At 36.9% G+C, this 18,674-nt stretch overlaps 1 protein-coding gene across 4 annotated transcripts in view; it reads left to right on the top strand.

The window, feature by feature from the left end:
* C2CD3 (C2 domain containing 3 centriole elongation regulator) overlaps positions 1-18,674 on the top strand; it is a 119,674-nt gene that overhangs the window by 15,376 nt on the left and 85,624 nt on the right. For 3 of the 4 annotated variants that reach the window (XM_057750275.1, XM_057750274.1, XM_057750277.1), the window contains exons 4-7: positions 2,026-2,249; positions 2,843-3,090; positions 9,354-9,486; positions 9,947-10,075. In XM_057750275.1, coding sequence (XP_057606258.1) covers positions 2,026-2,249; positions 2,843-3,090; positions 9,354-9,486; positions 9,947-10,075 — 734 coding nt within the window. Of the gene's footprint in view, positions 1-2,025; positions 2,250-2,842; positions 3,091-9,353; positions 9,487-9,946; positions 10,076-18,674 lie in introns of those variants that run through there. The other variant, XM_057750276.1, reaches the window with a different exon arrangement.

Below are 18,674 nucleotides of genomic sequence, written 5' to 3'. Positions count from 1 at the left end.
ACTCTGATCCTCTGGGTCAGGTTCCATGTTTTATTCAGCTCTTTGACCCAGGCATGTAGCACAGAGCCTGGCACTGAACTAATATCAACAAGTGTTTGTGGGTTTTTCTTGTTTTTGTTTTTGTTTTAAATGCCATTGGAATCTTTTTTTTTTTAATATTTATTTATTTATTTGCTTGTGCTGGGTCTTAGTTGTAGCAGGCAGCCTCCTTAGTTGCAGCAGGCAGGCACCTCAGTTGCAGCTCACAGACTTCTTAGTTGCGGCAGGCAGGCTTCTCAGTTGTGGCAGGTAAATTCTTGGTTGCGGCATGCATGTGGGATCTAGTTCTCTGACCAGGGATCAAACCAGGGCCCCCTGCATTGGGAGCGTGGAGTCTTAACCATTGGACCACCAGGGAAATCCCAAATATTTGTTAATTGAACAAAGGAGTTAGGCCAACACCTGTAGTTTGATTGTAAGGTGGGTGTGGCAGGTACCTGGGCTTTCTATTTCTCACTGTTAGTAAAGTCCTTTGAGTTGTTTTGGTACTAGTTCAAGTTTTCTTAGGGAAAGAGCAAAACTCTGGGCAGCCAGCAGGTCGTTGTTAAGGCCAGGGACGCAATCTTTATTCTCAGTGTCTTTGTTTCTAGAATACAGTGGCAGTCTTTTGGCAAGTGGTGAATGGCAAGGGACAATTTCTGACACATTTGGGTGGCCAGGATTGGGATTTTATGTGATCCTCTTATAGCAGTGACTGCACAAAGTGTTTATCCCACTGCATTCCGGTCATTTGTCTTTGTAGAAAATCTTAATGATAAATAGATTTAAAGGATTTTATGCTACCTGGTTCATGAACAAAATTCTCCTTATCAAGACCCAAGTATGTTTATTGAGTCTGTGCCTTGGCAGTTTCTCCACACAAATTATTCCACTGACCTTCCCAGAGACTTCTTGAAATATTTAACTGCAATCTTTCATTTTTGTGTTAGGCCATTCATCATTATGTGACTCTCTTTAGCTGCTTGAACAAATCTTTCTGCTGTCTCTATCATTGTAACTGAACTTTCAACACTGCTGTTCTTTTCTTTTGGAGTACATTCTTCAATTTCTTCTCTAAAGATTTGCTTTAGGCTCTATTTTATTATTTTTTCCTCCATTAGGCTTTTCTCCATTGGGCTTTTCAGAGAACTGGAGAGCTTTTTAGTAGAGTGCCAGAATTCAGAGGAGTGAGATGACAAAGGAAAGTTCAAGTAATTACTTTTCATGTTAATGTTCCCCCCTCTTCACCCTGCTTTATCCCCAGCATAGAACTAGGGCCTTATTTTTCTCAAATAACTAGCAATAAGGATGCAACACGTACTATGTCATTCTTTTATTCGTCAGGACATTAGTCATTATTATGCATACTTGACTTATACACTGTGTGTATTTACACTGATTAGTCTACAGAAAAATGAATGACAGTCCATGTCTTCCAGGAATTCATAATCTAATCAGGATGACAAATAAACTAAAAGTACAAATACCTCCTTTAAGGCTCTCTTTTTTTTTTTTTCTCTCTCTCTCTTTTTTTTTTAATCTTCAAATTAGGATAATATACTTTCCTGAGAGAGTTATATCATCACATCAGCTTCTCTGTGTGAGGAAGGTAGTAGCACAGTTTCTGGCCTGTTGTAAAGTGTTCAATAAATGGTGGTTACATTAATAGATAGATACAAAGTAAGTAGAAACATGAAAAATGGAGTGGCCATAACATCTCTGCCTGGACACAGAAGTTTTCACAGAGGAAACAATGCTGGAGGAAATTTGCATATAGAGGCATAAGGGAATCAAATATAGGTACGTTTAGAAAACTCTTAAGTAATTGGTATATCTAGGAGAGAGAGGTAAAGGAGGGGAGCATAGTGAGAGATGAGGCTTCTGAAGTAGGCAGGAGTTTGAACTTGATCCTATAAGGAATGGGGGCCATTAATTTATATTAAACAGGGTCTTAAAATTAATCAATGCTAAAAAAAAAAGTCTGATACATATACATGTCTCTTTCAGGTCTCACTTGCCCTGGAACCTTTGTCAGAAACGTATGACAGCTACAATCCTCTTCCTGCCACTGACGTGACAGAAAATGTGCTTTTATCTGAGCAGGGATTCAGAGAATATACTGAAACAAGTAATACTCAGTTTCTGGTTCCATCAAGGCCTCATAGGATCCGTACCACCAAAATTGATGGAAAAGAGTTAGCAGCCAACAGCAGTAGGTCAACCACTCCAAGGTAATTACCACACCTAATACCAGTCAGCTAACTTGCACTGTACTCATAATTTTGGTCTTTCATTTGTGGTTACGTAAAAGATTAAAGGTGGTCTTTCATTCAGCAAATAAGTATGAAGTACTCACTTTGTTCCTGGTCCAATACCAGGTGCTACACATAGAAATTAATAAGACGATTCCTATTTTTGAAGATTGCACACAATCTAGTGAGGAGGCCAATATACAGGTAAATAAGTATGTCTAAATTATATAGAGATGCCATGATAGACGTACATGAAGAGAAAGAGGGAAAAGGCAGTGTTTTGTGAAACAGAGTGAAGTAAGAGAAGTAGATTTGATTTTTAAATAATTATCAGATGTTTGCTTTGTGTCAGGCTCAGCACTGAGCTCTTTATTTCATTGTCTCACTTTAGCCACAACCATAAAACGATAGGTAAAACATCTATTGTTTATTTCATTGGAGAGATGAAAAACAGATTTACAGAGTCTGAGCTACACTGCTATACACCACTGATCCACTCTCTGTCTCTGACAAAGTGTAATGTTACCATAATGGATAATATACTGCTGAAGTTCTCCTTTATTTTAAAACAGGGGAAAGGACCACTTGTACTTTGCAGAGAACTCTGATACAATAAAAGACTCTTTCTTTGGACTACAGCACCATCTTAATTCAGGAGAGAGTTTAGAGTCACAGACTCTGAAAGGCAAAGCCACACAGAAGCAAATGTCCTTTCTCAACAGTTCTGAATTCCAGCCTCAGATTAGGACAGCTGCCAAGAGTCACAGTGACGCATGCATTCTTTCTTCAAACAACCCTCCTACCAAGGACCTTCTTTCAGGTGTGTATATATTTGTGAACTGAGACTAAGCTATATTTATTGGGATTACTCTACTCATTAGGCAACCTATAAAGGGAACCAAGACTTCTCTTTGAACTAAATAGCCAAATAAAAGTGAGTAATCTTACTAGAGTTCAGAATTTCTAACCATTTAAGGGCAGCACTATTAAACCACTGAGTTACTTCTAAATAATTTACTGGGTGCTTATAATTTTAAGTTTAGGGAAGAAACCATTTAAAGTGAACCTGGGTATGGGAGGAACGCCTTTATCATAGAAAAATATTAGTCCTTATTTTTTCCCAGATAATTCAAAGCAAATAAGATTTTTGTCTCATCAACAGAATTTACTTATACCATTGTGCAAAGGCTAGTACTAAATCTGTTTCATATTCCGAAAACTGTTGGTTTCAGTGGGAATATTCAGTGCAAAGAAACTGCTGATCTTAGGCCTGGGGATTAAATATGACTGACAGCCAAACAGAAGTAGAAAGGAGTCAGCTTACCTATGTAAGGGCTTAGACTGAAATTTAAAAAGGAAATAGGAACTGGGTCAGATTACCTCATGTTAGGGAGTAGTATTATATTAAAAGCAATTTTGGTACCTTATGTTACACTGTAATGGTCACCCATGTATCTCTGTGATATCAAGAGCATGACATAAATTTGTCTCCATCCTCACAAGTAATATTTCCAAAGTAGAATATCTGCAGAGTTAGTAGAAAAATTTTTTAAATTAAAACTACTTGGGTACATAATTTACATTAGTAAGGATTTTCTTTTAATGAAAAAAGATATTGTGTTCATATTTTTTCAACTAAAATGTCTGTGATCCTCTATTTTAAAAAATATACTCTGATTATAATGTATTAATTGTAGGCTTTAATGCAACCATAGGCTCCATTAATAAGAAAGAAAATTGTCCCACTGTACTCAGCACTTGTCATCTCACACCTAGAATATTTTATGTGGACATGGGCACCAGATTTTGAGAAAGATATTTGTTCACTCATTAAGCAGTTATTTATTCAGCACTTATTAAATGTCTGGCAGTCTTCTGGGTGTTAAGAATACATCAATTTAAATTTTTTTTAAAAAGGCACAAAATCCTGCCCTATGGATCTTATATTCTAGATGGGAATACCAATGATAAACTAGATAAATAAGTAAGTATGTAGTGTTAGATGGTGATAATGGCAATGGGAGAAAATGAAGCAAGGAAGGAGAGAGGAGGGGATGCTGTTTTGTATGTGTTAGCAAAGCAAGGCTTCTTAAAGAAGTTAATATTAAAGATCTATAGAAGATGAGTTCTTTCTAAGGAGAGTACCTAGACTGGGAAAGGGACCATCAAGAGATATTTAGTCTCAAGAAAACAGCTACCATTTATTGAAAATTCAGTATGTGCTAGCTACTATGCCAAGTGCCTTATACACATAAACTTACAAAAACCAAGTGAGGGCACCGTTCAGAATGGCCATCATCAAAAAATCTAAAAACAATAAATGCTAGAGAGGGTGTGGAGAAAAGGGAACCCTACTGCACTGTTGGTGGGAATGTAAATTGGTACAGCCACTATGGAAAACAGTATGGAGGTTCCTTGAAAAACTATAAATAGAACTACCATATGACCCAGCAGTCCCACTACTGGGCATATACCCAGAGAAAACCATAATCCAAAAAGAAACATATACCACAATGTTCATGTGTATGAATTAGCATACAGTATTTGTTTTTCTCTTTCTGGCTTACTTCACTCTGTATGACAGACTCTAGGTCCATCCACCTCACTACAAATAACTCAATTTCATTCCTGTTCTCTAGGACCCAGATTTTTCATTGTTTGATGTTTTCTTCTCACCATAGCATTCCAGTTGTCATAATCCACAGACCCTTAATAACTCATTATCTTTCCTGACAAAACATGTGGTATCTTTGTTTCCCGACCAGGGATGGAACCCACGTCCCCTGCATTGGAAGGTGGATTCTTAATCACTGGACCACCAGGGAAGTCCCATAGACAGATATGATCTTTAAAGATCCCTTCCAACTACGAGACTGTGAAGGACTAAGATTAAGTGGGCCACTTTAGTAAGTAGGTCTAGAGCTAAGGTCATGGAGGTTTATAACAAATACATAAGCCTAATTATCTTTCTGGTCTTTAATATACTGGCATCATACCAGAAAAGGGAGTACAGAGTTGAATTAGTCATCAAGCTAGTATTTATGAAACTCTAACTGTACATCCTGCTTGGGGTTTTGTTACTGTTTTTTTTCTTTGTTTTTAATTTTTTGTTTTATATTGGAGTATAGCTGATTAACAATGATGTGATAGTTTCAGCCATAGGTGTGCATGTATCCAGTCTCCCCCAGACTCCTCTCCCATCCAGGCTGCCACATAACACTGAACAGAGTTCCCTGTGCTATACAGTAGGTCCTTATTGGTTATCTGTTTTAAATATAGCAGTTTAAATGTACATGTCGCTCCCAAATTCCCTAACTATACCTTCCCCCACCCTTCCCCCCTGATAACCATAAGTTCGTTAAGAGTTGGGGTGTAGAATAGATAGCAAGGAGTAGGAACAAAGACCAGAAGCTATATACCTCCTTGTTTAGCAGGGGCTATGCCCATGGCATGTAGGAAATAAACAAGGGAAACATTTGTCCTGAACTCACCTAAGTACCCTTCCCTTGTGTTCAGAAAATAATTATTGAATTGAGGTGCAGGAAGATGCTGTGACAGTTCTTTTAGTGTAGGAACCAGCTTCCTCTTTAGAAGGGGAGGTAAGGTGTTTTTGTTGCCATGCCTTAGACTTTAGAGAAGCTTTTCTAAGAATGGCTGTTTCAAGGAAGAAACCACTTGGAGGTCAATGAGTAGACCATCCTTGCTCAGATTTGTTCTACCTGTTGTCTTCAATGTTTATTTCTTTTTTAAAACCTGCTATTGGAAAGTATCCTAAGTACCTATTCCTATTCAGAGGTTAATGACTAATTTAGTCACTCTTAAAATATTACCATTCCCAGGAAATTTTTATTTAGCAGGAATGAAAACTTTAAGTTCAATTCAATTCAACAGATACCTTTTTGAGTGCGTATTTTGTGTCAGCCATTGTTTTGAGTGTTGAGGTTACAGTGATAAATAAGATAGTCCTGACCTTTTTTTTTTTTTTAATATTTTATGGTTGGTTGGTTGGTTTATTTTTGGCTGCGTTGGGTCTTCATTGCTTCACACAGGCTTTCTCTAGTTGCAGTAAGCAGGGGCTTCTCATTGCAGGGGCTTCTCAGGTCCAGGGCATAGGCTCTAGGTGCACGGGCTTCAGTAGTTGCGGCACATGGGCTCAGTAGTTGTGGCTCGAGGGCTCTAGAGCACAGGCTCAGTAGTTTTGGCGCATGACTTAGTTGCTCCGTGGCATGTGGGATCTTCCCATACCAGGGATCAAACCCATGTCCCCTGCATTGGCAGGTGGATTCTTAACCACTGCACCACCAGGGAAGTCCAGTAGTCCCTGACCTTAATGAATTCATTCTAGTAAAGGAAACAGACTCTAAAGCAGATACAGTACAATTGTGTGTGATATATGCAACAGTGGAAGTATTTATTAAAACATTTAATCAAATTCCTGATATATACCAGGCACCGAGGATACAAAGACCAACAAAAGCGAATCCCTTATCTCAAAGTTGTTTGGGTGAGGTAGACAGTTTTAATACTGCATGATAATTCTTTGATGGAATCAAATACCCAGAACTTTGAGAGCACAAAGGAGATATTATGTTTAAGGAATTAAAAATAGTTGTGTATGGTTAGATCAGAAAGTACCAAGGCTGTTTCTCTAGAGAAATTTTGGGTATCAATAGAAAAACTATTTTTGTACATGACCCTGAAATCAAATGAAGTTTATTATTGACACTGCTTGTCATTAACTACTTTATTCATAAAGCATTTATTGAGTGTGCCCACCTCATTAAAGAACTTTAAAACCGTATCAAATTAAGCCAAGTATTAACTAGAAACTAAAAGGAAGAGGACTTCCTGTCACATAGCAAGCTTCTTTAACCAAATTTCCAATGCTAGCAGACCATGTTTTCCTCACCCTTTCTCATTGAATAAACAAGACAGCCATTTTCTGGCTGAATCCCAGAGAGATTTTTTTTTTTAATTAATAAAGACAAAAATACATACAATGAATTCTGAATGGAATATTGTGTAGCCATTATTTACACAGAAAAAAGTTAATGCATATTAAGTGAAAAAGCAGTTATAAAACCATATATATAATATACCATTTTTGCAAAAGAAAAAATTTATATATATACACATATACAGGTGTATGTATACACAGATTAAAAACTGTATGGAATATATCAAAATGTTAATCAGTATTTGTGGATGGTGGCGTTAATGGGAATATTAGTTTTCTATTGCTGCATAACAAGTTACCACAAACTTAATGGCTTAAAAAAATATGCACTTATTAGTCACAGTTCTGTGGCTCTGAAGTCCAAAAAGGTATGATTGGGTTTTCAGCTTAAGGTATCATAGGCTAAAATCAAGGTGTCAGCCAAGCTAAATTCTCATCTGGAAGCTCTAGGGGAAGATTTACTTCCAAGTTCATCCTTGTTGACAGAATCACGTTCCTTGCAGTGGTAGGACTAAGGTCCCATTTCCTTGCTGGCGGTCTGCCAGGGTCCACTCTCAGCTCCTAAAAGGCCATATTCATTTCCTGCCACGTAGCCCCCTCCATCTTCAAGACAGCAATGATACATTACATCCTTCTTATGCATTAAATCTCTGAGTTCATATCCTGCAAACAGCCAGAGAAAACTCTGCGTTATAAAGTTTGGGACCACCAAGATAATCTCCCAATCTTAAGGTAGATTGATTTGGAGCCATAATTACATCTGTAAAATCCCTTTACAGCAATACCTAGATGAGTGAATCACTGAGAGAAGGTATTTGCATACCAGTGACTGGAAATTTGGGGAGGAACTATCTTAGAATTCTGCCCACATCACTTCTTGGCCTTTTGGCTAAGATAAAGTGTAGAATTCTACCTACCGCAATTGGTGATCTTTATTTTCTTTTACTTATACTTTCACACAACACATTGAACATATGATATTTCAGGATTTTGGGGGTTTGAGGTTTTGAGTTTTTAAGCTATATTTTGACCTCTTTATACCAACAGATGTTGAATGTTTGTGGATCTGTTTGGCTTATTTTTTTCTTGTCCTGACTACCATATCTTCCTTATTTTTAGGAGCTATAAAACTCTAGACCAAGATAGACAGGCACTTGATATCTATCTTACCTCCTAAGCAACTGTGGAACCTCAAGAAAATAATAATTTTTTGCAGTGTTTCTTGAAACAATACTACTGCTCCTAAGCTTTTAAAAAGAAGTCTAAGAAAAAGTGGGGTCATATATGTATAGTGGTTAAATCATAGAATGTAGAGTCATCCTAATTATACTGCATGCATAACTTGGGCAAGTTACATATCCTCTGTGCCTCAGCTTTTTCATTTGGAAAATGAAGAAAATAATAATACCTATTTCAGAGGATTGTTGGTTGGATTAAATAAGTTCCTATATATGACATACTTAGAGTAGTGCCCAGGAAGTGGTAAGGGTTCAGTAAATGTTATCTACTATAACTGCTGTTACTTGGGGACAGGGGAAATTTTACCTATCAGAAAGTCTGAAGACTTCATCCTGACTTTCGGTTAATCTGATGTATGATCTTAAACAAGTCATAGCAGTGTTTTGGTATTCTTTTCTTCATCCATAAAAGTATAAATTTGGACTAGATTATCACTATGACTCCTAAGAGTTCAGCTGATATAATTGTTAGTGTTCCTTGAATAATAATGACATTAAAACTGTTACAAATAAGAGAATTGAATGGGGTATCTGGATACAAAATTAATATAATATGTAGATATTACTAAGTTTATTATGTGCAAACACTAATTGAAGGAGTCAATGCAAGTACATAATAACTCCAATAAGGAGGTTAGTCTCTATTGAATAGAGACTTCATTCACCACTATATTGCCAACATCTAAAACAGTCCACATAGTAGAAGCTCAGTAAACATTTGTTCTAAAGTGAATATCCTCAAGGGATTCTCAAACTAGTGGGGAAGGCAGACAAGTAAGCAGCTATGGTACACTGTGGTAAGTCCTATGAGAGAAGGAAAGGTGCTAAGTATTTCAAGTATTTCTGTTGGATTTTAGATTTTCTGTGCTCTGCTTTTGCCCTCTTCAGCTCTGTTGGAACAAGGCAATAAACTGCGTGATGCCATGGTGATTTCTGCAATGAAATCAAGCCCAGATACTAGCATGTTGTTGGAAGAAATTCATCCTTCTATAAAGGAAGATTTTCTTAGAGCATCAACACAGTAAGTTATAGGATAAATATGAACCCCAGTAGTTCATTTCTTAATAGTTGTTAACGTGTTTTTTGTCAAGATATGGACTAAATAATCTTGGAAATGTTCAGCAAGTAATTTTTAATGTGGTGGAAAAGAAGCCTAAACTGGGAGTTAAGATACTCAAAATCTAGACCTAGCACTGACACCTGCTAAATATGTAAATGGCTAAATTCTTGACTCCTGAACCAGAATGCTTGTATATAAAATGGGTATATTCTCTCTCCCCCTCTTACATAAATGAAATCAGCTTCTAATGTAGGAAAGGGCTTTGCAAATTATGAAGTTTTATATATATTTAAGGTAAAGTCTGAAGTATATTAAATCTTCCATGTTGAACTGTCTCCATGTATATCTCTTAGCTCAGTTAATTCTGATTTAGATTTTTCCCATATGTTAGCCACTGAAAAAGTATTTTTTAATTCCTTAGAATCAAAGCCATATCTAAGAATCAATTTAAAGACCACATTGAAGATGACCTCCTTCATCCGACTGAGAGTACATTTTGGACACATGATACAAAACCTGATACCAGAGCCATACAGCTGCTATTGGGCAGGTAAGAGCTCTTAACTAGCTTTCTTTCCTTTTAAATTCTTTCTCCAGTTTATTGTGTACATTGTTAACAGATTTATCTTTCTAAAGCAACACTTCCTTAGAATAACCAAGTTATTCCCTTGGTTATTCATTACCTGCTAAATAAAAATCCAATCTTCAGCCATTTATTTTTAGCTTCACTTACAGAACGGACTCCAATCTACCTTTCCATTCTTATTTCTAATCTCTTTCCCCAACACACTGTGGATTTTAAACAGACACAAGTTGAAATTTGGGGTCTGTCTCTTATTACCTACATGGCCTGCACAATTAGGCTGGAAAAAAAATAAAAGGGTTCCAAATTGGAAAGGAAGAGATAAAACTACCTCTATTCACAGATAACATGTTCTGATATATAAAAAAATCCTAAAGAATCCACTGAGAAACTATTAGAACTAATAAATAAATTCAGACAGATTGCAGGATACATGATCAATATATAAAAGTCAGTTGTACATCTGTATACTTGCAGTGAACAATCAAAAAATAAAATTAAGGGAATTCCCTGGTGGTCTAGCAGTTAGGAGTCAGCACTTTCGCTGCTGGGGCCCGGGTTTCATCCCTGGTCTCCATCCCTGGTCAAGGAACTAAGATCCCGCAAGCCACGTGGCGCAGCCAAAAAACAACAACAAAAAATAAAGTTAAACAATTCCATATATAATAGCATTGATAAGATAAAATACTTAGGAATAAATTTAACTAAAGAAGTGTAAAACGTAACTCTGAAAACTACAAAACATTGTTGAAAGAAATTAAAGAAGATCTAAGTAAATGGAAAAAAACACATGTTCATGATTCAATGCAGTCCCTTTCAGAATAACGGCTGACGTCGTAGAAATTGACAAGTTGATTATAAAATTACTGTGAAATTGCAAGAGACCCAGAATAACCAAACGAATCTTGAAAAAAGAAAATAATAGGAGGATTTACACTTTGCTATTTTAAAACTTACTACGAAGCAACAATAATGAAGTCAGTTTGGTACTGGCATAAGGATAGACCTATAAATAAATGTAATAGAGTTCATAGTCTAAAAGTAAACCCATGTGTTTATGGTCAACTGATATTCAACAAAATTGTCAAGACCATTAAATAGGGAAAGAATTGTCTTTTCAACAGATGGTGCTGAGACAACTGGCTTGCCACATGCAAAAAATGAAGTTGGACTCTTACCTCAAACCGTATAAAAAAATTAACTCATTATGGATCAGATAGCTAAATGGAAGAATTAAAACTATAGAACTCTTAGAAGAAAGCACAGAGATAAATCTTTATAACCTTGGATTTGGGGTAAGATTCTTAGATATCCATCAAAAGCACAACCAACAATAACAAAAAAATAGATAAATTAGATTTAATCAAAATTAAAAACGTTTGTGCTTCAAAGGATACTATTAAGAAAGTGAAAAGCTGATTACAGAATGGAAGAAAATATTTACGAATCTCATATCTGACAAAAAACTTATACCTAGACCATATAAGGAACTGAACAACTTAACAATTAAGGCACAGATAATCCAATTTAAAAGATGGGCAAAGTATCTACATAGAGATTTTCCAAAGAAGATAGTCAGATGGCTAATAGGCACATAAAAGATGTCAACACCATTAGTTATCAGGGAAATGCAAATTAAAACTATAAATGAGATACCACTTCATACCCACTAGGATGGTTAGAGTCAAAAAGTCAGATTAAGTGTTAGTGGGGATGTGGATAATTTGGAACCCTCATACACTGCTAATAGCAGTGTAAAATGATGCAGCCACTTTGGAAGATAGTCTGTCAGTTCCTCAAATTATTACACATCACGTTACCATATAACCCAGCAATTCAACTCGCTAAGTATATACCCAAGAAAAATGAAAATGTAAGTCCAGGCAAAAACATGTACATGAATTTCCATAGTCATAATAGTCAGAAATGTCCAGCAGGGCTTCCTAGGTGACGCAGTGGTTAAGAACCTGCCTGCCAGTGCAGGGGATACAGGTTCGATCCCTGCTCCCGGAAGATCCCACATACCACAGAGCAACTAAGCCCATACGCCACAACTGTTGAGCCTGCGCTTTAGAGCCCGTGAGCCACAACTGTTGAGCCCATGTGCTGCAACTACTGAAGCCCATGCACCTAGAGCCCATGCTCCACAACAAGAAAAGCCACAGCAATGAGGAGCCCGTGCACCACAACGAAGAGTAGCCCCCACTCACTGCAACTAAAAGAAAGCCTGCGCACAGCAAAAAAGACCCAACACAGCCAATAAAATTAATTAATTAATTAAAAAAAATGTCCAGCAGCTGATTAGTGGATTTTTTTTTAATAAATTTATTTGTTTTATTTATTTATTGGCTGTGTTAGGTCTTTGTTGCTGCACACAGGCTTTCTCCAGTTGCTGCGAGTGGGGGCTACTCTTCACTGTGGTGCACAGGCCCCTCACCGTAGTGGCCTCTCCCATTGTGGAGCACAGGCTCTAGGCACATGGGCTTCAATAGTTGCGGCACATGGGCTCAGTAGTTGTGGCACACAGGCTCTAGAGCACAGGCTCAATAGTTGTGGCACACAGGCTCAGTTGCTCCGCGGCATGTGGAATCCCCCCAAATCAGGGCTCAAACCCATGTCCCCCACATTGGCAGGCAGATTCCCAACCGCTGCACCACCTAGGAAGTCCAGATTAGTGGATTTTTTTAAAGTGGTATGTCCACAAGATAGAGTATTATTTGGCCATTAAAAGGAATAAAGTACTGGTAACATGCTGCAGCATGGATGAACCTTGAAAATATCGTGCTTAATGAAAGAAGCCAGTCACAAAAGAGTACATATTTTATGATTACATTTACATGAAATGTACAAAATATGCAAATCTCTAAAGACAGAAAGTAGATTCGTGGTTCCTTAGGGCTGGGTGTGGTGAAGAGGGGTAAGTGACGACTGGTAAAGAATACAGAGTTTCTTTTCAAGAGGATGTAAATATTCTAAAACTGACTGTGGTGATGATTGTTCATGTTTGTAAACATACTAAGAACTATTGAATTGCTCACCTTAAATGGGTGAATTGTATGTTATGTGAATTATGTCTAAATAAAACTGTTAAAAAAAAATAAGATCAAGCACAGCGAGTGAAAAAAAGACACACCAAGTTATACAATCATGAATTTTCAAAATAGTATAGACTATCTTAAAAATGTCCAAAAAGGAAAAAAAAAAGGTCATATATACAATATCAGGAATTGGAATGACATCACTTATTCCAGAGAGTTGACCAAGATGGAGACATAGGAGGCTTCTGAGCTCCCCTCCTCCCACAGATGCACCAAAAGGTACAGCTGCACACAAAGCAATTCCCTCTGAAAGAGATTGAGAAAGTAGTTTACCAACTGCTACACATCAGAGAAATAAGAAATTATCGTCAAAATGAGTAGGAAACTCTGAGAAACACTCTCGCCATAAACCCCACCCCCAACATAGCACCATACAATCAGAAGGGAATCTAGCTTCTCCCTGAGGAGCAAAGGACTTGAACCCTACATCTAGCATTACCAACTTCTAAGATTCCCACCAGAGAGATGAGCTCCGAAAACACCTAGCTCTGAAAGCCAATGGGGCTTGCATCCAGGAAACTCACAAGACAATAGCAAACGAAGTAATTCTTAACTGTGAGAAAGCACTTACCATGGCTATCCCCCTGGGGCTTAGTGTGGAGGGAACAGGCAGAAGTAGAGGTTTATCTGCATTCTTTAAAAGCTGCTGCCTGCAGGCCAGCTTTCTTATTTAGCAGGCATCTAGAAGTTGGCTTTGATCATCCCCAGAGAATGTGGAAGCTGATAGACACCTGTCGTGCCTTCTGCCTCCAGCCATCTCCAATAATAAAATCAAGTTGCCAGCATCTCCCTGGAAGGAGTTTGTATACACATGTGATGCCCCAAGTTTTGCAGCAGCCACAGGATAGACCACCAGATTGCCTAGCTCTAACCACCAATGGAGCTTGCATACACAAGTCCCACAGGAATGTTGCAAACCGTTCTTACTCACAGCTATACACCTGGACCTAGCACAAAGGAAGCAGACAAAAACACCTATTTCCCATTTTCTCCCTGGAAGATGCTGCTATTGAGGGTCCAGCTTCTAATCAGCCTACATCAAGGTGTTGGCTATGATCCTTCCCTTTCGGACACTGATGGGTCTTAGCACACCATCCACTACTGGGAGCCAATAAAGACAAAGAAGAAGGTTTAGAAAGCCTATGAGGCAACTAGGATCTTGGGCAGGGCCAATCAATGAGGTTCATCTCCTACACAAGACCATTCTATCAAGACTGAGACAGGTTTCTACTTATCTAATAAGCAGAAACCAACACACAAAGTCAAGGAAAATGAAGAAATAGGAATATGTTCCAAACAAAAGAACAGGCTAAATATCCAGAAACAGATCTTAATGAAGCAGAGATAAGTAATTAACCTGACAGAGAGTTAAAGTAATGGTCATAAAGGTGCTTACCAAGGTCAGGAGAACAATGCATGAACCAAGTGAGAATTTCAACAAAGAGATAGAAAAAAATTTTAAGTACCAAACAAAGCACAGAGCTAAAGAATACAATAACTGAAATGAAGTATTCAAGATCAGTTCTGCAGCAGACTAGATCAATGGGAGGAAAGGATCAGCAAACTCAAAGACAGGGCAGTGGAATGCAATTAAAGGAGCAAAAAGGGAAAGAAAAAAAAAAGCAGATAGCTTAAGGGATGTATGAGGAACCAACAAACAGACCAATATACACATTATAAAGGTCCAAGAAGAAGAAGAGATAGAGAAAGGGCAAAAAGCTTACTCAAAGAAATAATGGTTGAAAACTTCCCTAACTTGGGAAAAGAAACAGACATTCAGATCCAGGAAGCCCAGAGAGTTTCAAGTAAGACAACTCAAAGGAGACCCACACCAAGACATGTTATAATTAAATTGTCAAGTTACAAGGAAAGCATCTTAAAAACAGCAAGAGAAAAACAACTTGTTATGAATAAGGGAACTTCTATAAGATTATCAGCAGATTTTTCAGCAGAAATCTTTCATGCCAAAAGGGAGTGGGATATTATGTTTGAACTGCTGAAAAAAAGAACAGCCATACAAGAATACTCTCTACCTGCAAAAGTTGTCCTTCAGAATTGAAGGAGAGAGAAAGAATTTGCCAAACAAAAACTGAAGGAGTTCATCACCATTAGACCAACCTTCCATGAAATGTTAAAGGGAGTTCTTCAAACTGAAAGCAGAGGACAATAATTAGTAACAATAAAACATGAAAATATAAAACTCACTGATAAGTATACAGTTAAGTTCAGAATACTCTATTACTCTAATGATGGCAGATAAATCATCTATAAATCTAGTATGAAGGTTAAAGACAAAAGTATTAAAAAATAAATATAACTACAATAATTTGTTAATGGACATAAAGTGTAAAAAGTTGCAAATTGTGACATCAAAAATTTTAAATATGGGGGTGGAGGAGCTTTGGTATGTGTTCAAAGTTATCACCTTAAAATAGACTGTTATAAATATGTTTTATGTAAGCCTCATGGTAACCACAGGGCAAAAGCCTATAGTGGATACACAAAAGAGAAAGAAAAAGGAAACAAAACATACCACTACAGAAAGTCATCAAATCATAAAGGAAGAGAGCAAGAAAGGAACAAAAGAATTACAAGTCAACCAGGAAGCAATTAACAAAATGGTAGTAGTAAGTTCACACCTATCAATAATTATTTTAAATGTAGATGGACTCAATTTTCCAATCATAAGATAGAGAGTAGCTGAATGGATAGAAAAACAACTATCTGCTGCCTACAGGAGACTCACTTCAGCTTTAAGGACACACACACAAAGTGAATGGATAAGAAAGATATTCCATGCAAGTGGAAACCAAAAGAGAGTGCAGGATAAGGGGGGATACCCATTCTTATATCAGACAAGATAGACTTTAAGCCAGAGACTGTAACAAGATCAAGAAGGTCATTATATAATTATAGTTGGTCAATTCATCACAAGGAATAACAATTGTAAACATTTATGTACCCACCCTAGGAGCATCTAAATATATAAAATAAATATTAGTAGATCTGTAAGGTGAAGTAAACAGCAATACAGAGGTCTTCAGTACCCCACTTTCAACAATGAATAGATCATCCAAACTAAATAAGGAAACATTGGACTCAAATGACAAATTAGTCCAGATGTCCCTAACAGATCTATAGAGAGCATTCTGTCTAACAGCAGCACAATACATGTACTTCTCAAGCACACATGGAACATTCTCCAGGAAAGATTATATGTTAGGCCTCAAAAGAAGTCTTAATTTAAGAAGATTGAAATATAAAGCATCTTTTCTGGTTACAGTAGTATAAAACTAAAAGTCAACAACCAAAAATAGAATATTTACAAGTATATCACTTAAGACAAAGAAAAATGGAAAGACAAGATACCAAAACTTATAGGATGCAACAAAAGCTTATCTAAGAGGGAATTTTATAGCAGTAAACATCTACATTAAATGTGTAACTGAATCACTTTGCTGTACACCCAAAACTAACACAACATTGTTAATCAACTATGCCCCAATATAAAATAAAAATTAAAAAAAAAGAAACATGTAAGGTTATAAAGACATTTTTTAAATGTACATTGAGAAACAAGAAAGAGCTCAAGTAATAAAACTAACTTTACACCTCAAGGAACTAGAAAAAAACAACAAACTAAGCCCAAAGTTAGCAGAAGGAAGGAAATAACAAAGGTCAGAGCAGACATAAATGAAATAGAGACTAAAAAGTCAATAGGAAAGATCAGTGAAACTAAGGGCTGGTTTTTTGAAAAGATAAAGTAGACAAACCATTAGCTGGACTTACCAAGATGAAAAGAGAGAGAACTTAAATGGAATTACAGATGAAATAGGAAACATTATAACCAATACCACAGAAGTACAAGGAATTACAAGAAACTACCATGAAAAATTATACACCAACAAATTGCAAAACCTAAAAGAAATGGGTAAGTTCCTCCAATCATATCCAACCTACCAAAACTGAATCATGAAGAAACAGAAAATCTGAACAGACTGATTACTAGTAAGGAGATTGAATCATAGTTAAAAACCTCCCAATACAGAAAAGTCCAGGTCCAGACGACTCCACTAGTGAATTCTACCAAACGTTTAAAGAACTAATACAATCTTTCTCAAACTTCTCCCAAAACACATAAGAGGAAGAAATACTTCCATACTCATTTTATGAGGCCAGCATTACTCTTACACTAAAGCCAGACAAGGGCACTGCAAGAATAAGAAAATTATATGCCAGTATCCCTTATGAACATAAGTGGCAAAAATCCTCAACAAAATATTAGCAAATCGGATTCAGCAATACATCAGGAGGCTAATAGACTATTATCAAGTGAAAATCATTCAGGGAGTCAAGGTTGGTTCAACATTTGCAAATCAGTAAATATCGTACATCATATTAACAAGAAGGAAGGATAAAAATCATGTGATCATCTCAATAGATGCAGAAAAAGCATTTGACACAATTCAACACCCATTCTTGATAAAACCTCGCAACAAACTGGGTGTAGAGGAAATGTACTCAACAAAATGTACTCAAAGGCCGTATCTGACAAGCCCACAGCTAACATCATACTCAATGATGAAACACTGAAAGCTTTTCCTCTATGATCAGGAGCAAAACAAAGATATTCACCATCACCACTTTTAATCAGCACAGTACTGAAAGTCCCAGCCAGAGCAGTTAGGCCAGAAAAAGAAATAAAAGTCATCCAAATTAGAAAAGAAGTGAAACTACCACTGTTTGTAGATGACATGAAACACTAAAGTCTCTGCCAAAAAAAAAAAAAAAAACTGTTAGAATAAATGAATTCAGTAAAGTTGCAGGATACAAAATCAGTATATAAAAATCAGTAGCATTTCTGTACACCAACAGTGAACTATCAGAAAGAGAAATTAAGAAAACAATTCAGAGACTTCCCTGGTAGTCCAGTGGTAAAGAATCCATCCTGCAATGCTGGGGATGCGGATTTGATCCCTGGTTGGGGAACTAAGATCCGACATACTGCGGGGCAACTAAGCATGCATGCCACAACTACTGAGTCTGCATGCCTCAACTAGAGAGCCCACGTGCCACAAACTACAGAGCCCATGTGCCCTGGAGGTCATACGAAACAACTAGAGAAGAGAAAACCCACACGCTACAACTAAAGAGAAGCCTGTGTGCCACAACAAAATATCCCACATGCCAAAAATGTAAATAAATAAATTAATTAATTAAATGTTTTTAAAAAAGGGAAGAAAACAGTTCATTTACAATAGCATCAAAAAGAACCAAATACCTAGGTGTAAGTTTAACCGAGAACATGAAAGATCTGTACACTGAAAACTATAAGACATTGATGAAATAATGTCTTATAACACAAATAACTAGAGAGATAGTCCATATTCATGGATTGAGTTACTATTGTTAAAATGTCTGTACTACCCAAATCAACCTTTAAATTCAGTGAAATCTATATAAAATTC

The sequence above is a fragment of the Hippopotamus amphibius genome, chromosome 9, assembly GCF_030028045.1.
Source record: "Hippopotamus amphibius kiboko isolate mHipAmp2 chromosome 9, mHipAmp2.hap2, whole genome shotgun sequence".
NCBI classification, from domain to species: Eukaryota; Metazoa; Chordata; class Mammalia; order Artiodactyla; family Hippopotamidae; genus Hippopotamus; species Hippopotamus amphibius.
This window is presented reverse-complemented; position numbering and strand designations above follow the sequence as displayed.